At 31.9% G+C, this 21,881-nt stretch overlaps 1 protein-coding gene across 1 annotated transcript in view; it reads left to right on the top strand.

The window, feature by feature from the left end:
• The first annotated feature begins 314 nt into the window (after window positions 1-314).
• The window catches only part of LOC129976140 (glutamate receptor ionotropic, kainate 2-like), a 435,413-nt gene continuing 413,846 nt past the window's right edge, over window positions 315-21,881 (top strand). The window contains exon 1 of the mRNA XM_056089551.1: window positions 315-517. Within this exon, the coding sequence (XP_055945526.1) occupies window positions 409-517 (109 nt within the window). The 5' untranslated portion in view covers window positions 315-408. The remainder of the gene's footprint in view (window positions 518-21,881) is intronic.

Below are 21,881 nucleotides of genomic sequence, written 5' to 3' on the forward strand. Positions count from 1 at the left end.
TCAATCAACTCATCAATAACATCAATCAAAAATCTAACATTCCCTTGTCCTAATTTCCCATCACCGATTCCTTGTTGTTCGCATGAAAAGATCATCGGACGCACCTGTAATTTGACCCCAAAAGACGGATCGACTTCGGAGTCATTCCACCCAATTCCTTGATACGAAGACATTCCCTAACATCCGTTTCTCACCGATGGCTCTCAGTGTCTCTGCTCTGCGCATGCGCTCATCCCCATCCTCCGCGGGGCATACCCACCCACCTCAACCCCTCGTCTTCTATCCCCTTTGCAGAAGGGAGCTTGCGCCCCGCGTCGGACGGAAGCCCCATTCATTGCTACAGCCAAGGCGTTGGAAAGATCTTCTCACCATGGCCATGGGTTGCAGCTGGTGGATGTAAGGTGGTTTATGGCCATGGCCAAGTTGCTGCAAGTGCTAGTGGCTGTGGTAATCTGTGCTTCTGCCACCAATTGGTTTCTTCCTAAAGTGCGTGCTTTGCCAGAGACCATCAGGATTGGTAAGTGCTCATTAAATCTTTCATTTAAATGATCGTTTGTTGTGGAATGTATGTCGCACGTGAAAATAGTGCAATTGGATATTTCTCATTCATAGGAATGGATTATTGAAGGTTTGATTACTTGGTGTATAATTATGCGATAATTATCTGATAGTTTTAAAGTATATTCCATGTCAGAAATTTTTATGTGTTAGATTTTAGGAAGAAATATTAGAATATTTCGATAATTAAAATTTTTGTAAGAAATATACATTTATTTTTTTTTTCCATTCCGCAACAGCATGAAGGTTTATTTTATTTGCATATTTTAAAGATATGCAAGCAGTTATATAGCTGGATACATGACACTTTTTTAATGATATTTTTCTTTTTAATTTTAATATTTCTGATCTTTTGGGCACCTGCACTTTTTATTATAATAATATTGTATGCGAAGATTATTTGGAGAATTATTCACAAAGGAATTTAGTTTTTATAGAAATATATTCATTGATGTGTGATTCAATATGACTGCATAAAAGTCTATTCTCTCTCAATTTATTAACATGAAATTTATGAAATAAATTTGATTTGAAGCTATCTATAATCAAGAAAATTTTAGGCAAACGATTTTTTTCTATGGAATAATGTTTTTCCTTTGTTGACAACAATCGGTTTAATTTAAATTATTATTTTAGAGTATTATTTGTTTAAAGACTAATGTTTAATGTTTTTCGTTAATTTGTAAGGCAAGATCAAGGAAAAGATAGATATAAAATATAGCAAAACTATTTTCACTAATGAGAGAAAAATATTTTATATTTTCGTATCTTAACTTTTTTTTTCTTTATTCATGTGGATATTATTCAGTTTTTCTTTAAGCTTTTATTTAATGCTGTAGAGGTGTGATATAAGTATATAAAATTTATATTTTGTTCATCCTTTGTTTCATGGGAAAAACTATTTTATTACACTTACGGTACCAAATATTCTCTTTTATTTTCATTATATAAAACCAAGTCTATCTATTTTCTTCACGAAATAGATAAAATATCAATCCACCGAGAGAGTGAAAACATTTTTTTTTATTTTAAATAAAATTTTAAAAAAATTACCTTAAAATATCATCCACGCTCATTATGGAAAAATATTTGAAATGTGTTTTATTCTTAATTTTTACATTGTTTATTATATGAATTATTTACTATTATATATCTTATAAATCTGTTTAAAAAGTTTAAAAAGTCAATAATCGCAGCAATTAGTGTGAAAACATACTGTCAATTCAGTAAAATTCTCAAACTTATTTTGATAAGAAACAATGAAACATATTTTTATCTTATAACTACCTGAATGTTATTACTACATTCTTTTTAATTCGAAGAAAAAAAAATTGTCGTTATCAGTATTTAAAAGAATTATTTTCAAATAGTTCGCAATTCTTTATTTCTTTTTCGTTTAATCATTATTTCTTTCAGAACGTATTTCTTTAGAAATGAGGGAAAAAAATTAATTGCAGTGTTTATTCTAACTGAAAAATGAAAAAGAGAAACCGATAAGAAACAAAATATATATTTTTATAGCATGCTATTATTTTATTATAGATTTATTTAATAAAAATGCTACTTTTGAAAAAAAGAAGATGAAATTAAATGATCAAGATGCATTTCAATAGTTATAATTATTTGAAAAGGGTTTGAAATTTTGATTCATGCAGTTAGTGGTAATAATTATGCTTACAAATAGAATTTAATATCCTTTTTAACACAATTATATTTGTTGTTCTTTTAATTTCTCTTTATATTTGGCAAATTTTGTGAAATATATTTCTTTTTTTAATCAAAATAAGTCGTTTGCTTGTATCAGATTTCCTTTTCAATCTTTTTTTTCCAAACCAGTCGCTTCACAAATATTTGGCCCTCTGTTCTATTTATATGTTTCATTAACTATTATTGCTTTGCATATTACATATAAAAAATGCATATTTCTTTTATATATTTTCTTTTATGGTGATATTTTTTACAATAAATTCAACCCAATTCTGTTTCGAATCGATAAAGATATTCATGTTGTTTGATAATCGATAAAGATATTCATGATCCATCATAATATTCATGTTCGTATCATGTTGTTTGTTTATATTCGTTCCATTTTTTTAGTGAATCGAAAATGATAGATTTCTCTGGTCAAAAGTTACAGTAAATTGAGTGGATGATACAAAAAAAAAATGCTAAAAAGATGTTACAAATATTTTTTATTCATAGAGGAAAATTAAGGTGAAATATTTCCTCTTTACCAAACGATTCTAATGGAAATTTGGAATTACTTAAAAAGAAATATCTTCTAATAAGTCTGTTATGAGAGCCAAAAAGGACAGCAACGGAGCGCTACGTCACTAAGTATTTGTAGCTTTTATAAAGTATTTTCTTTAGGAGTGGGTCTTTGATACTATTTACCTTTTGCGACCAGAAATTCGTCCGTCTTATTAACAACAATTATTTAGCTATTTCGTTTAATTTTAAGTAAGTTTTTGTCAGACAAATCACTAAATGTACTAATCACAACAAATAAACGAATTAATTAAAACACATCTAGTCATCAAACATAGGGCGTTCTGATTGTTATATATGTTTACAAAATGTCGACTTAAGACAAGTTGTTAAAGCCATGATTTTCAAAAAGAATTAATTTTGTGATACCTCTGGAAAACAAAAAGTGTTGGTGGGATTCAAGCGCCCAATAATAACATATCTAGAACTTTCGAATGAAATACTAATTTAAGAAATCAGCGCTATGGTGGCGGTGATGGTGGTGGTGGTGGTATTGTGTGTGGGGGGGGGGGTGACGTGGAGTTCTGCCAAAAGAGAAGAAATAGGGAAATAAATATCAGATAAAGAAGTAGTTTTGAGATTTCTTTTGCAAACATTAGAATTAATGGGATGCATGCGTCAATTCATACCATATCTTAGGATTATGAAATTTGACATGGAATAAAACTTGGCCTAAATGGGTATAATGGTTGATGTTTGCGGGACTGTTTCTTTGGGTTTCCGAATTATTTGAAATATAGAGATGATTAATAATCTGCTTCCATTCAACGGCAAGAATCGTATGTATAGATCTTAAATATGCTAGAAAGAAAAGGGATCTGAAGGGATATAAAATTAACTTTTTAAATAATATAAAGAAACGGTTGATACATATGTATTTGTTTAAAGTTTTGATTCTTTCAAACAAAAATATATTTTTTTGTTCTTGTCTAATGAACATTGAAAAAGTTAAGGATAAAATACTTTCCATTTATATGAAAAAAAAATGACTGTTTTCAAAAACAGTCCTCTCGGAAATAATTTATCATAGATGTTTTTGAGAAATTTTACAAATTATGACGAAATTTTGCATTTTACTTCGACAAAGCGAGTTTTTACTTAAAAATTAACGTTGCTGATAGATATATAAAATATTTTTCTGACATTGCTATCATAATTTATTTTTAATATCATTTACTGTAACTTGCTGTAAAATAAATGCAATGATTTTTTTTAATGGTTGGTGTGGCAATACGTATAACAATAAATGTGATAAAACGATTTCAATTAACATAAGAGACAACGAACATGCTAATTTTTTTTAAATATAATTTTGTTCTTCCTTCAGTCTTTTTCTTTTTATTTATATATGTTTATATATTATTTTACCTAAATAAAAACCAAGCCGGGTATAAACTTACAAAAAAAATTAACATTTCAAGATTTGAAGGGAAATGTAGCATTTATGTTAAGCATTTAGTTGTACGGAATGGTGCAGAATGTGTATGTCGTTTAAACATTTAAAAAAGTAGAAAAAAGTTTTTTCTTTCTTGTTTGTTTTTCAATATTTTAAAGTAAATACTGAACGGCATTAGGCTATTGATGCTATCATTCAGGTTTCAATATGTATCACTCTAAGGAATGGGGTAAGATGTGTCGTTATTTCTAATATCAGATATTTTAACTTTTTTATACCATCTCCATGAATTCAAAAATTCCTAGAAAGTCAATCAGAGTTCTAAATATGTTGATTTCACCACTTTCATGGCAGAACTAGGAAGACCTGGTGATTTTTCTGAATATTCTGATCCGTTGCTCATAGCTTGCTGATATCGACATCTGCTGTCCCACCCTTCTGGACAGCATTCTATGCATTAAGTTTCTACTGCTAGAACAGCAGTCGAAGAAAGCAGCTATAACAGCAGATTGCATTTTTCCAATATCTCCAACATTACTACGGAAAGCAATTCCAAGTTATCGATAAATTTATCAGTTAATTTTCCTTTTCCACCGAGTCCTTTGATCTTCATTTTTAATTTCCTAAGTCGTGACACTACTCTTTTTTGAACGTGCCTTACACATTCAAGCTTTGTAACTGTATCTTTTCCATAGACATCCTTTACTTTCAGAAATGCCTTAGAGATCATCACCAAAATATTCGGTGTATTGTAACTCTCGTTTCAATACTGATATTTCAAAAATTCTGTAAGCCCCAACAGCTTCCATATTTCCTGATAACCCCTTGTATAAAAATAATTATGCTAAAATTTTGAACAAATCGATTGAATACAAGAAAAACGCTTTGAATTGCGAGTGCAAACAAGCTACAAAAGTAATAGTATTGTCGTTCAGTTACTGAAACTTGAATTAAAAAAATGGCTGCCAGAATTGAAAAAAATAATTAAAAAATGAAAAAAGAAACGTTTATTTATATTTTTAAAAAAGATTTTGGCATTTATATCGATTAAAAATTACAAAATAGAATGAATTTATTGTTCGCATTTTTCCGTCCCTTTAAATTCCCACTTCCGGTTGCAAAAAATCAACTTCCGGTTTATTGATTAAGCTGTAACTTTGCTTCTAATTAACGTAAGAACAAAAATGAAACAGTTCTGGAATCGCAAATGTATGGGCTATAAAATGAGCACATAATAAAAATTTCGATAATTTTCACGAAAACTCTTATTTTAGGGTAGGCACATACTCTAATAGTCCAGAAAATGTCACATGGTAAAGTGTTCTGTGACTTTTCAAATCTGATGGAACTTCCGGACTCCTTATAATAGAAATCCAAGTTAAAGACCTACAAAAAGTGAAATCGAATCATATCAGCCATTGAAAATATCGATTTCTTGGAGTTCATGGAAGCGCAAAGAATCAATTTTATGGATTGAGCATTTATTGATTGGATATGTTGCTTCCACAACGTACCTCAAGTTAACTGGGCGATATTCAATTTAAAAAATAGTTTCATCAAAGAATATGAATCATTTGATACTTGTTTTTAGCGAATCGATGCATGTTCAATGATCCGCGTTGAGTCAATGGAGACACATTCTAACCCCGTTTTTCAAACGAATATATAAATTTCCTTGTTACAAAAATCTTTCACTTCACAAATACTAGTCTTTCAATTGAATTTTAATTTATTTTTCATCCTTGTTCAATGATTCTTCTTTAAAGTCGAAAAGGTGACTTTCAAAGGATAAAACTTAACAGTTCCTGACAATTCATACAGGTGTTCAAATCTTATAAAGAATAATAAAAAATAATTTTTAAACAAATAATTTTAATTTTAATTTATTTTCCATCCTCATTCGATTATTCTTTTTTCATGTCGGAAAGGTGATGTTCAAATGATAAAACTTATCAATTCCTGAAAATTCATACAGGTGTTCAAATCTTATCAAGAATAATAAAAATAATTTTTAAACAAATAATTTTAATTTTAATTTATTTTCCATCCTCGTTCTGTGATTCTTTTTTCATGTCGGAAAGGTGATGTTAAAATGATAAAACTTATCAATTCCTGAAAATTCATACAGGTGTTCAAATCTTATCAAGAATAATAAAAATAATTTTTAAACAAATAATTTTAATTTTAATTTATTTTCCATCCTCGTTCTGTGATTCTTTTTTCATGTCGGAAAGGTGATGTTAAAATGATAAAACTTATCAATTCCTGAAAATTCATACAGGTGTTCAAATCTTATCAAGAATAATAAAAATAATTTTTAAACAAATAATTTTAATTTTAATTTATTTTCCATCCTCGTTCTGTGATTCTTTTTTCATGTCGGAAAGGTGATGTTAAAATGATAAAACTTATCAATTCCTGAAAATTCATACAGGTGTTCAAATCTTATCAAGAATAATAAAAATAATTTTTAAACAAATAATTTTAATTTTAATTTATTTTCCATCCTCGTTCTGTGATTCTTTTTTCATGTCGGAAAGGTGATGTTAAAATGATAAAACTTATCAATTCCTGAAAATTCATACAGGTGTTCAAATCTTATCAAGAATAATAAAAATAATTTTTAAACAAATAATTTTAATTTTAATTTATTTTCCATCCTCGTTCTGTGATTCTTTTTTCATGTCGGAAAGGTGATGTTCAAATGATAAAACTTATCAATTCCTGAAAATTCATACAGGTGTTCAAATCTTATCAAGAATAATAAAAATAATTTTTAAACAAATAATTTTAATTTTAATTTATTTTCCATCCTCGTTCTGTGATTCTTTTTTCATGTCGGAAAGGTGATGTTAAAATGATAAAACTTATCAATTCCTGAAAATTCATACAGGTGTTCAAATCTTATCAAGAATAATAAAAATAATTTTTAAACAAATAATTTTAATTTTAATTTATTTTCCATCCTCGTTCTGTGATTCTTTTTTCATGTCGGAAAGGTGATGTTCAAATGATAAAACTTATCAATTCCTGAAAATTCATACAGGTGTTCAAATCTTATCAAGAATAATAAAAATAATTTTTAAACAAATAATTTTAATTTTAATTTATTTTCCATCCTCGTTCTGTGATTCTTTTTTCATGTCGGAAAGGTGATGTTCAAATGATAAAACTTATCAATTCCTGAAAATTCATACAGGTGTTCAAATCTTATCAAGAATAATAAAAATAATTTTTAAACAAATAATTTTAATTTTAATTTATTTTCCATCCTCGTTCTGTGATTCTTTTTTCATGTCGGAAAGGTGATGTTCAAATGATAAAACTTATCAATTCCTGAAAATTCATACAGGTGTTCAAATCTTATCAAGAATAATAAAAATAATTTTTAAACAAATAATTTTAATTTTAATTTATTTTCCATCCTCGTTCTGTGATTCTTTTTTCATGTCGGAAAGGTGATGTTAAAATGATAAAACTTATCAATTCCTGAAAATTCATACAGGTGTTCAAATCTTATCAAGAATAATAAAAATAATTTTTAAACAAATAATTTTAATTTTAATTTATTTTCCATCCTCGTTCTGTGATTCTTTTTTCATGTCGGAAAGGTGATGTTAAAATGATAAAACTTATCAATTCCTGAAAATTCATACAGGTGTTCAAATCTTATCAAGAATAATAAAAATAATTTTTAAACAAATAATTTTAATTTTAATTTATTTTCCATCCTCGTTCTGTGATTCTTTTTTCATGTCGGAAAGGTGATGTTCAAATGATAAAACTTATCAATTCCTGAAAATTCATACAGGTGTTCAAATCTTATCAAGAATAATAAAAATAATTTTTAAACAAATAATTTTAATTTTAATTTATTTTCCATCCTCGTTCTGTGATTCTTTTTTCATGTCGGAAAGGTGATGTTAAAATGATAAAACTTATCAATTCCTGAAAATTCATACAGGTGTTCAAATCTTATCAAGAATAATAAAAATAATTTTTAAACAAATAATTTTAATTTTAATTTATTTTCCATCCTCGTTCTGTGATTCTTTTTTCATGTCGGAAAGGTGATGTTAAAATGATAAAACTTATCAATTCCTGAAAATTCATACAGGTGTTCAAATCTTATCAAGAATAATAAAAATAATTTTTAAACAAATAATTTTAATTTTAATTTATTTTCCATCCTCGTTCTGTGATTCTTTTTTCATGTCGGAAAGGTGATGTTAAAATGATAAAACTTATCAATTCCTGAAAATTCATACAGGTGTTCAAATCTTATCAAGAATAATAAAAATAATTTTTAAACAAATAATTTTAATTTTAATTTATTTTCCATCCTCGTTCGATGATTCTTTTTTTAGAATCGGAAAGATGATGTTCAAATTGTAAAACTTATCAGTTCCTGACAATTCATACAGGTGTTCAAATCTTATCAAGAATAATAAAAATAGTTTTGAAACAAATAATTTTAATTTTAATTTATTTTCCATCCTCGTTCTGTGATTCCTTTTTCAAGTTGAAAAGGTGATGTTCAAATGATAAAACGTATCGGTTCCTGAAACTTCATACATGTGTTCAAATCTTATAAAGATTAATAAAAATAATTTTGAAAATAATGAATAATCTAAATATTTTAGAAAAAATATATATTCTTTATTGATTACAAAATCCTTTTGTGAATATCTTTCTTTTATAATCAATTTTGTAGCGCCTTTGAGCACTCAAACGTATGAGGACTCAATTCATGAAATTTTTCCCCGAGCAGGTTTGGATTGATAAATGGTTTTGCTGTATTAGGTACAGGTTAATTCTGATACTCGCTTGTAACTGACACTAATATATCTGAAACATATGGTAATCGTTTTTTTTTTTCGTTTGGATGAAATCGGATACTCGGTGGATATCAATTCTTGCACTCGCGTTTACGTCATAACTGACACTGATAAAAAAAAATGTTTCCAAATTGGAATTTCGGTTTTCTTAGAAGAGGTGCTGATAAGGAAGGATATGGCGATGGTATTGTGTTTGAAAATGATTGACGAGTATGCGAAAGAAGTATGAAAAGGCTTCGCTGGTATAGGAAATGTGAAAGATGGCAAATACATTCGACATAAGTAACTACGACTAGGTATGAAATATATCTGATTAAAAGATCATGCCTGCATATAACGTTTCTAAGGATGGACCAATAAATATGAATCTAGTCCAAAATCTGATACTAACACCTGATTATCTAAACTATTTCAGTTTTGTGTACCTAATATAAGGCATCGGATTGATATGGTATTATCACCCAACCTTATTTTCAAGGCTCGAAACCACCCCTTCATCGGAGGTTTGTTGAAAGAATCAATGGGTGCATTCGGTCATTCGAGAATGGAGTGAGTTAGGTAGTTTTTACAAAGGGGCGTGGCTATCGTCGCCATATACCCTCATAGTGATTGCATCTCCCAATGAAAAATTATTTTTGATACAATTTTTCGGTTGTTTTACAGCTGATATACTGAAAGTAAAATATATTAAAGGTTACATTTTTACGAGATTTTAAAAAATCCCCGCGTTTTAGACCTTCCTAAAAAAAATGCATTTTTTGGAAAATGTACTACTGTCTGTCTGTGACTAAAATAAATAAATAAAAATATATTTCAGCGGGATGGGTGAAATGTGGTATACAGTCTTTACACCAATTTTGCTAATTTCTATCAAATTTTAAATATAATCTGTAGAGAGGAAGTTCGTCTGTCCAGCAGTTCGATTATAAGTTAACACGAGAACTACAAAATGAAGAGAACTAGGTAAATAAGATTCAGTGCGCAGATTTCGCATCTATGTTGAAGACGACTGCCAAAGTTTGAAAGTAGGCAACAACGGCTTGAGTGTGTCGGTTTGCACTTCTCGAAACACGTTGTTGTTGTTTATAATGGCACTTGCCATGGACAAGCTCGCTGATGAAGACAGCGATTTTAAGCCAAGGGAGCGTCTCTTGTTTTAGCAGCGCCAAATAGGGCCAAGCAGTACGTCTTAGCTACTCACGCATCACTTTCTCTTGCACTACCCCTTTTTACAGGGGGGCACATTCTCACATCTCAAAGATGGGACAGATGAAGAACAACTATGCCCGAACCGCGACTCGAACCCAGGACGAACAGACCAAGGGGAAGACGCGCTACCCCTATGCCAGGACGCCTGCCCGAAAACATATAAATGTTATGATATAAAAACGCTTTGACTTAAATATATCAAATTAGGTACTATATTTTGCGAATATTAATACAGTTTTTTTTGTCAAATTTTTGTTTCAATCTTTTGGAATAAAAAACATGCCTAAATCACAAATTCGATTTTCGGTTACTATTAACCACACACCAGAGATTAATCGTCAAAAGAACTCACCAAAAATTATATGATAGATTCAATAAAATTTCTAAATTCACTCTAAAAATTAATATTTTGTAATTATTGTATGCTAATATTCTCTGTAAGGCGTTCTCTGTTGCGACAAATTTATTAGAGAGTATGCAAGAAAGTTTAGGGGAGACCATTAATGCTGCTTTATTTCGCATACCGTTGAGTTTCCAGTGCACAAATATACTTTCAAGACAATTGTAAAATGAAACATATTTTCTACAGGTTTGAATGTGGTAACACATAGAGACCGACGTAACTTAGAATTATCGATCTGACTTATTGTGTTTTTTCATCATCATTATTCGCAATGAAGCAGACAGAAACCATGTAGCACTATTCAACATTTTTTTATTTCTAGATTTCTAAATGGTATCTATTCACAAAATTCTCTAAGTATTTCTTTTTTACCATTATAATTATTTATCACTACCCATTTCATATTTAAGAAAGTAAAAAAAAAAAAAAAGCTTTAAAAGTTTCAGAAAGCATTGATGCATTCACATATTAGGAACCGTTTCGTAGACGCATTTAGCATATTTTTTTTTCGTGTTTCTTTTATAGACATAAATTGTCATTGAAAGTGTATTTATTTTTTTCTTTCAATTCAGTTTAGAGCCAAACGAAAATAAGTTTCTAAAAAAATAAATTCGGAGCAAAAATTCCTTATGTTGGTCTCAGTAGAAATTATAAATAGTTATTTTGTTCGGAAGCTTCATGTTGCGCATTTATAAAATCTATTCCAATTTGGCAACTTACCAATTTTACCGTTAGTTCTCTTTTCCTTATTTACTGTGCTCAGCCATTTATTTGATAAATCCACTCACATATTAAGAGTCTGTGACATAAGAAATGGAATATGAATTTACGGTCTTTGAAAATGAAGATATATAAAAGATATTTTTAATATTTGCAACAATATTTTAAAATATCTTGATTTCGCTCAGAATTATAAATTCCTGTACCATGACCGTCTCATTTATGAGAACTTTCATGCGCAGGTACTTCAGAATAATCGAAAGGCCGAATTCTTTTACAGTGATAAGAAACTTCTCAGCCACCACAGTTTATCTGAAAGATTGTTTGGAGCATCTCAGAATTGATAGAATCTATGGTTAATTAATTGAATGCTAATCCCTAAAATGTTGATTATTTCTATTTCTTCGAATACATTTTAACTTTCAAAGAATCAGCTAGAGTGTTCTTTCTTCAACTTCCTCACATACAGCTCACATATTACACACAATTTGATTTGATCCAGAGCAATATGAAGCATTTTATTCTTCATATAGCAGTGAATAAAACTGAATATATATTTTAGGAAACGAAACTTCCTTTTCAGTTGTGACAGAAATTCGGGGAAATCCCCTTCTATATTGTAATAGACGACTTAAACTTTTGATACCATTTTGATTATTCTCGTTTTATCTTTACTGTCATTGGACTAATCGTTCTTTATACTAATCGCCCTTTTAATCGTTTATTCCATGGCACAATTCAGTAGAGTCATGTATGGCGAATGAATTAAAAGATGGCGAGGAAAAGTGCTGACAGAATTATCATCTAAAGGTCTTTTTTCTTAGGATCTAATTACTAGAAATGAGGAAAACGTTGTTGTTGTTGTTTTCACCCCCCCCCTAAAATTCACACGTTTAAATGGCCTACTTTCAGCCTATAATCAATTGGTTAAATAGCGTGTCAGCTCAGAACTGTAAAAAAGTAAGAAACCAGTGGGGGTTGTCTTCCCAAAACTATCTCGTATACTTTCAAATGATGATGCGTCTCGTCCGCGTTGCCATGGAAAGGGAGTGCAGTAGCTTCTGAGGGTAAAGTCCCCTGAGCACCCGAGGGCAAAAGTTTGACTTCTAGCTTATACGAAAATGAAACTCACACATTCGCTTGCACAACCCCTTTTTACAGGGGGGCACATTCACACAACTCACAGATGGAACACAGATGAAGAACAACCATGCCCGAACCGGGGATGCCCAGATCATGGGGAAGATGCGCTACCCCTATGCAAGGAAGTCAGCATATTTTCTAATAAATTTGTTATATCAGAGAACTCCTTACCTGGTATTGACGCACTTAAGTGGCGAAATATTAAATTTTATTTAACTTGGCATCTTTAATGAATCTATCGTGTCATTCTTTGTGAGTTATTTGGCGATTAATCTCCAGCATGCGTTGATATTATTAAAAATTCGAATTTGTGTTTTAGTCATGTTTTTTCTCAACCGATTGAAACAAAAGTGGATGCAAAATTGCACATGTAGCAACACATCTATATCAAATTCTATATATTTAAGTCCTTGCGCTTCTGAATTATCACATTTATATATTTCTGAAAGTACGGACTGACAGACAGTCAAACCTTAGATACATTAGGTTCAAAATTTGACAAGTGTCTACATATTAAATGTTAAATACATGTACCGAATATTGTCTGTGTAACTCTGTTCATTTTGTGTTAACTTATATTCGAATAGTCAAACTTCCTCTAAACAGAGATTTCTGAAAAATTAATATAAATCTGGAAATTTGGTGTAAAGACTGTATACTAAATTTCACCCATCTAGCTGCAAATGTTTCTGAGTAATATTTCTCATGGGCAGGCAGACGGACGGACATTTTCCAAAATTGCATTTTCCGAACTCAGGGAGGTGGTACAACGTGTTGATTCGTCAAAATCTGGATTTCGAATTTTTTTTACTATTACTATGTATTTGTGGTGAATAGTATATAAGCCAGTTAACAATTACTCTACACGAGCATATGCTTTTGTATCGTGGTCATGTTACTGGACTGCGAACCACAAGGTCCGAGGTTCTATCCTCGCGCATCGCCAAATCGCTAAATTGGCGACCTCGGACGATGAACATTCAACCTTCGCACAGCTGTTGTGGCGCCATCTACTGGCAACTAAAATCGTCAGACTCGCTTGACGCAGCAACTACTCACCCGCACATGCTCGCTATAACGCTTGGCGCTACTCAAATGGGTACATTAGACTCAACAGCTAATAAATAATATATCACCACTCAGCAGCCATATCGTTCGTATCTCCTCCGACTCACTGGAGGGAGAGTCTGTGGTGAATAGTATATAAGCCAGTTAACAACTACGCTACACGAGCATATGCTTTTGTATCGTGGTCATGATACTGGACTGCGAACCACAAGGTCCGAGGTTCTATCCACGCGCATCGCCGAATCGCTAAATTGGTGGCCTCGGACGATGAACACTCAACCTTCGCACAGCTGTTGTGGCGCCATCTACTAGGAACTAAAATCGTCAGACTCACTTGACGCAGCAACTACTCACCCGCACATGCTCGCTATAACGCTTGGCGCTACTCAAATGGGTACATTAGACTCAACAGCTAATAAATAATATATCACCACTCAGCAGCCATATCGTTCGTATCTCCTCCGACTCACTGGAGGGAGAGTCTGTGATGAATAGTATATAAGCCAGTTAACAACTACACTACACGAGCATATGCTTTTGTATCGTGGTCATGTTACTGGACTGCGAACCACAAGGTCCGAGGTTCTATCCTCGCGCATCGCCGAATCGCTAAATTGATGACTTCGGATGATGAACATTCAACCTTCGCACAGCTGTTGTGGCGCCATCTACTCGCAACTAAAATCGTCAGACTCACTTGACGCAGCAACTACTCACCCGCACATGCTCGCTATAACGCTTGGCGCTATTCAAATGAGTACAGGCGCATTATACTCAACAGCCAATAAATACAACATCACTCAACAACCATATCGTTCGTCTCACCTCCGACTCACTGGATGGAGAGTCTGTGGTGAATAGCATATAAGCCAGTTAACAATTGCTCTACACGAGCATATGCTTTTGTATCGTGGTCATGTTACTGGACTGCGAACCACAAGGTCCGAGGTTCTATCCTCGCGCATCGCCAAATCGCTAAATTGGCGACCTCGGACGATGAACATTCAACCTTCGCACAGCTGTTGTGGCGCCATCTACTGGCAACTAAAATCGTCAGACTCACTTGACGCAGCAACTACTCACCCGCACACGCTCGCCATAACGCTTGCCCCTATTCAAATGGGTACAGGCGCATTATACTCAACAGCCAATAAATACATCATCACTCAACAACCATATCGTTCGTCTCACCTCCGACTCACTGGATGGAGAGTCTGTGGTGAATAGTATATAAGCCAGTTAACAATTGCTCTACACGAGCATATGCTTTTGTATCGTGGTCATGTTACTGGACTGCGAACCACAAGGTCCGAGGTTCTATCCTCGCGCATCGCCAAATCGCTAAATTGGCGACCTCGGACGATGAACATTCAACCTTCGCACAGCTGTTGTGGCGCCATCTACTGGCAACTAAAATCGTCAGACTCACTTGACGCAGCAACTACTCACCCGCACATGCTCGCTATAACGCTTGGCGCTACTCAAATGGGTACATTAGACTCAACAGCTAATAAATAATATATCACCACTCAGCAGCCATATCGTTCGTATCTCCTCCGACTCACTGGAGGGAGAGTCTGTGGTGAATAGTATATAAGCCAGTTAACAACTACGCTACACGAGCATATGCTTTTGTATCGTGGTCATGATACTGGACTGCGAACCACAAGGTCCCAGGTTCTATCCTCGCGCATTTCAATTCGCTAAATATTCTTTATACTGTGTATACAAGAAAGTAAAAATAGTCAGAAATCACCCATTTTCTATTAGATTGAAGGCATTATTAACTAAATAGTGCGTACGCTTCTTTATAACTAACGAATCTTTGGAAACTTCATTCTGGTGTGGAACTACACATTCAACTGAAAAACAAATTCAAGAATATCAGCCTTTCAAGGTAATAGACTGTAATTTATCTCAGTTTGAAAGCATCAAATCAAATATAAAATGCTCCTGGAATTCGACGAGGCCGCGGTGGCCTGGTGGTAAGGTCTCGGCTTGTGATGCGTAGGGTTTCAGGTTCGAGACCCGATTCTACCGAAGAACCGTCGTGTAAGGGGGTCTGTTGCACGTTAAATCCGTCATGCCAAACGTCCTCCCTCTGATACCAGCACAGGTGTCGTCCTCGTCATCTGACTGCGGTTCAAGATTACGAGGTCCGTCCCAAAATAGCCCTAGTGTTGCTTTACAACGGGACGTTAATGTAACTAACGTCCCGTTACGTAACTAAACTAAACCTGGAATTCGATACGATTACATACATAAAACGGCCATTACATATGAAGACGCCTTCTTTAATGAACATTTCATCTATCCTCTCATGCTTCAGAATCACGTAGAATTACGGTAATCACACTATGCTAATCAAAGTGCATGCGCTGAAAATTATCTGTGATAGCTATATCAGATATGTAATGAAGTACCCCAGACACCCAATTTCAGATCTAAATCACATTACGCCCCCGCATTCAGGTACGCATTAACGCCAGAAACCAGCTCCTCAATCAGTAAATCTCGGAGTTCCTAAAACGCATGATCAGATTCTTAATGAAGCCCACAATGCTGGACGGTAACGCAATTGCTCGGATCTTTTCATTACTGCGCTGAAATCACGCTAAAGTAATTTGTGCTTGGTTTCAGAGATTGAATTAGTAATTATTATAGCGTGAATATCGTTTTAAGAATAAATTATGTAATCAAAAATGAGAAGAATGGAAATAATTTATGCTTGGTTGGAAATATAGTATTAGTGAGCGGCGTTTTGAATTGAATTTTGGGATAATGGATATGAGTATTTCTTCAAAAGAAGGGCAATTGATAAAGAAAATGAGAAATATATTCTCGTTTTTCCTGTCGGTATTTTATTTGGTTTCTTTATAGCAATAATGGGTCGTTAAAACTCTCAGTTAAATGTTTTATGTAACTTGGTCTCTTAATAGCGTTTTCAGCAACATATTTTTAAGCGCCAAATTTTGATAGTTATATAACTCATGCTATTATAGAAGCTTTTAGCTGTTCATTATACTATGTATTCTGGAATTTTCTAACTGCTCCCGAAAAATTTCAAATTTAAATTGAAATGTAATTGATTAAATTATAATTAATATATTTTTTTTTGGCTGAAACCAAGCATGTTGTTTAATAATATCTCTCGGCATTGAAATCTTAAGTGTGTTATAGAATAATTTACAAAATTTATGTAATATCTCAAAGAATGATTCAAACAATTTATCCCTTACATCATAAAATTCAGTTTTTAGTTTTATTTTTGAAAGAATTCCCGTGACTTAAATGATAGGATATTATTTTGTTTCGATCAAGAAATACACTTCAAAATATTGTGAAGCATACATTTTATAATAGTTTTTTGGCCCTGAAGAACCATATTATGTGAAATATTATTAACCACTTAATTTACCCTTTCGCGTCTGGCGTGTCATGTATGCATCACCAGTGAACGTCTCTCACAGCCGGGTGTACCACATGAGAATTCGAACTCATGGGACGGTGATGCATATGAACATTTTAAACTGGAGAAATTTTTAAACGCCACTAGATGGCCCCCTGTTTCTATTACTTTTGAAATAAATATATTTTTTGTATCCTGACCTTCAGTTTTCTCATTTTTAATTGACTTTAGTATTTTACTCATCATCTGTTACGAGGGAGGGGGTCAGTAAGAGCTATGTAAATAAACAGAGTTGGGTTGTGTAGAAAATTGGTATGAGTGAGAATAGAACCTGGGACCTTGTGATTCGCAGCCCAGTAACATGACCACAATTCAAAAGCAATTGGTCGTTTAGAGTAGCTGTTAACTGGCTGATAAGCTTTCACTGCAGACTCTCCCACCAGTGAGTCGGAAGTAAGGCGAACGATATGGCTATTGAGTGGTGATGTTTTAGCTGTTGATTCTAGTGTGCTTGCACCCATTTGAGTATTTGAGTAGCGCCAACAGTTATGGCGAGCGTGTGTGAATGAATGTTTGTTGTTGCTGCGTCAAGTGATGAGTCTGACGACTTTTGGTTGCTGCGGCCGTTTTGTGTTGCTGCGTCAAGTGAGACTGTCGAGTTTGCTTTTCTGCGTCAAGTGAATCTGATGACTTTGGTTTGCTGTGAGTAGGTGGCGCCATAACAGCTGTACGAAGTTTGAAGGTTCATCGTCCGAGGTCATCAATGTAGCTGGTGGTTATGGAATGTGACGCTTATAAGCTCTTCACCACAGTTGTGTAACTTTCCACTTGATAGAATCATTGCGGGTTTGTTTTTTTCGTTATTACTGTGTAACTGTAGTTTTTTCGGGTTTTACCGTCAATTCTGTTATATATCTTGAAGTTTTAGGATACATTTGGCACATTTCTCTTTTTATTTATTATGGCAAGAAAATACGATTTGTCAGAGGATGAATGTGCTCGTATTATGAATGAACAAATAATTTTAAAAGGTAGTAAAAATGAGAACGTTAGGGCTTAAACTTTATTTTTTGTGATTTTTTTTCAAAATTAGGCTTAGCGCCGCAAAACCCCTGTCCTGTGGGATGATTAATTTCTCATACGCTCCGTCACGTTCTTGCGTCTTGGATAAAGGCCTCGAAAACGGTTTATAAAAACACGTTTTGATCTTCTGTGGTAACATCTGACCAAGTTATGAAGTTCTGAATATTATGTTTTTACCTCTATTATTATTTATTTATTCTGTCTCTAAGTTTGCATATTCTTGAATTTTTTTTACTATGGATTGTCATCTACCAAAATTTTATTTTACTGTTAAATCCATTTACATATTTAATACGCAAATCTATGTAACAACTCTTTAATTCGCTGTAAATTATTACATATAACCATGCTCATTCCGATCGCCTGGGTTGGATGAAGAATTTTTAAACTTTAATTTTCAATGTCTCATTTGCTGGCTTGTCCCAGATGAGCACTACGAATCTCTTTAAATTAAAACTTTCAGTATCTCGTTTCGCCACCAATTCTCAGTGGCATTGCCAGATCCTTTAATTAAAATTCTCAGTGCTCGCTTGTTCCCAACTATCTTTCCAAGCTCCTTTAAATTAAATCTTGAAAAGCTATAACTTGGTCTCTTGTTACCCATGCCACCATCTTTGAATCTCAACGGTTCAACTTGTTTACAATCTCTCGAATCTCTTTGCGAGTCTATTGAAATTGTAATTTCTAGTTTCCAGTGCGATTCGAGAATCTACTTCGACGAAATCCCCCTTCGACAGTCCCTCAATTTGGTCACCTATTCTCGATTATCTCTGAGAGCCTCTTTAAACTAGAATTTTCAATCCTTCTTCTTCGCCACCTATTCTCGATGGCTTTCACAAGCTCTTTCAGGACCATCGCGTAAAGAACGAAGCTCTCTCACATGATAGAACTCCCCGAAATGGAGTAGGGACTGAGCAGTTTTCGCAGTTAAGCCTACTTTTACGAAAAAAAATCATATAAAATTATCATTTTATTGTAATGACTTCAATTTTACAAGTAACATATGCAATAGGCTACTACTTAATATGTATTAATATAATGACTATAACATTAATAGAAAAGAATGAAATAAGCAAAAAACTTAACTATACCAACGAAAACCAATATTATAAGCATGAAAGCAAAGTTATAAATATAAAAGTTGTATAATATTTCCCTGTCACCCTCAGCAACAGTCATCTGAATACATTTTCCCATACTCTCCTAAAGAAAGAAAAAAGAAAGAAGAAAAAAGAAAAAAGAAAGAAAGCAATCAAAAAGAACGCTGGAATCACTCAAATCACGCATACACTTTTTGAGAGCCTTTTGTTTGTAATAATAGATCTATGAAATCAAGAAACACAGAACAGAAACGAATGTCTACCCGCATATGAGTGGTAAATGCCATACAATTAGATTGTTAAGTATTCAACCCTTTTCTTAATGGGAAAGCAAAATAGAACTGATTAAAAACATATAAAATGCCATGTAGCGAGCCAGAAACTGCAAGCTACAAATCTATCCTTCCGACATAAATCAAAAAGCATTCTCTCAGTCAAAATATAAACAAAAACCCAGAGCAAAAGAAATAATGGCCCTTTAAATGCCATATCCTCTTGAAAGACCCGAACACATGCAATTTCTTCCATGTATAAAGCCTTCTAATCAAGTTTAAAAAAACAAACTTCAGAACCGAAAGCGTCTGTTAAATATCAACATTTTGTTAGATATACTTCAAAATAATAACGAACTTCAACACCATCTAGTGTGATTTAAATAAAACGTTCCAAATTGAAATTCGATCAGCGTGATCGTGGGTCGACAGAGACGGAAAGGCTCGTCTCGTATATGATACCATGAGCCACGAAAGGAGAATCGCGTGATCACGTCTATGTGATCATGGTCCTGAGCGAGTTATATTCCTATCAAATCAGCAAATTCTTACTTATTTCACTTTCAGAAGCATTTCTTGTTTCGAAACTTTAAATTGTTTCATTGAGATTTTAAACATCTTTCTTTCATGATTTGATATTCAGAGATGAGAAACACTGTAAGTTCGTATTTCTTATTATCTAACAATTATGAGCTCGATCCATCTAAAATATTATCTTAAAAGTTTATCTAATACCTTATCTTTTTTTATCACTTTTCAATGATTTAAGAGTAGATTGATGACTTATTTTATAATAACTGTCTTTCTTTCTAACACTACTTGCATTCATATTGCCATTTCTTTGCATATAAAAATTTATTTAAAAACCTAATAAACCCTCCTTTATCTAAGGTCTCTGAGTAAATTGCAATTGCCGTTACTTATCTATTTAATACATCGGAATTGCAATTTTTAAAACTGTATCTTAATATATATATATATATATAATTTAGTATTAAATTCTACATTTTATTTGCTAGATATATTTATTCATTATTTTCAATCTTTCCTTTTTAAGAAACATTTCTTTATAAATATTCTTAATAACACTTATGGAATTATAAATAAAAATATTTATTATTATCAAATCGTTGATTTTATATTATTTTAATGTTCAAATTTTTGTCAATTCTGCTTTTTAATAAATATTAAGAGGATTTTTTTGAAAATAAATATGAACGTAAACAAGGAAAACAACTATTAATAAACATGGTAAAAATAATGGGATTCTCTTTCATGGATTCTCTTTCATGGATTCTCTTTCATTTAAAATAAAGATGGTAAGAATTATCAAAAGCAATTTTTCACACCTGCCCAAGCATTGTAATTAATATCATAATTAAAATTAATTGAGACATTTTTCTTTAAAATACTTTCCTGAAAACAATCTTTATTTTTCTATTTTTTTAATTAAATATTCAGAAAAGTTTTTAAATTAAACTAAGAACAAAATAAACGGGCATCGAAATCCTCAGACAAATGTTTAATTCTGCTCCGTAATATAAAAAAAGTAGTAAGAATTAATAAAAATAATTTTACACATTTTCAGAATGTTGTAATTAATTTTTCAATGAAAGTTAATTAAGAATTTCTTTATTTAATATGTTTCTTTTTTAAAAAAAGCAAAGCAAAAATTCATTGGATTCTTTTCAAAGAACTTATTTATTCGTCTTTTTTTTATCTTTTTTCTTTCTTTCTTTTGTATTTCCCCTATTTTAAAATTAATAGTGGAATGATGGACATTTTTTCATACAGAAATTTTGTTTTATATAATGCTTTAATAATTTTAATACTTTTTTTATTTTATTACTTTATATTTTTAATTTTAACACTTTTCGCTAACATCTAAAAGACATTTTTACCAAAGTGAAACAGGAAAATTCTGAAAGAATATACTTAAAAAATAAACATACATAAATAAAATAAACTCGAGTAAATTAATAAATATAAACTCGATACATAATAAAAATAAATTCGATGGATAAACAAGAAATGTATCATGTTTAATTCAGTCGCATTGATTATACTATAAATGGTGTTAAATAATAATCTAATAATTTTATAAACAGAGCATAAGTAGCAATTTCATCTTACTCATAATTAATGATAAACTACTAATTTTCCCTTTAAAGTATTCAACCAATACATTAAAAAATAAATATGAAAATAGAATCTTCTGTTTATTACATTCTTATTCTCTGGTTTATTGATTTTGAAAGTTGAGTTTCGAGTTTATAATATTCAAAATCTACTTAAAAGTTTAATTACAATTTTTGAAAAACTAATTTTTCCCATTTTTTTCTATAAAAAAATTATTTTATTAATGCTTATGAACTGTAATTGTTAAATCTGTATTTTTTAAATTTCATACAGTG

The sequence above is a fragment of the Argiope bruennichi genome, chromosome 7 (assembly GCF_947563725.1).
Source record: "Argiope bruennichi chromosome 7, qqArgBrue1.1, whole genome shotgun sequence".
Classification (NCBI taxonomy): Eukaryota; Metazoa; Arthropoda; class Arachnida; order Araneae; family Araneidae; genus Argiope; species Argiope bruennichi.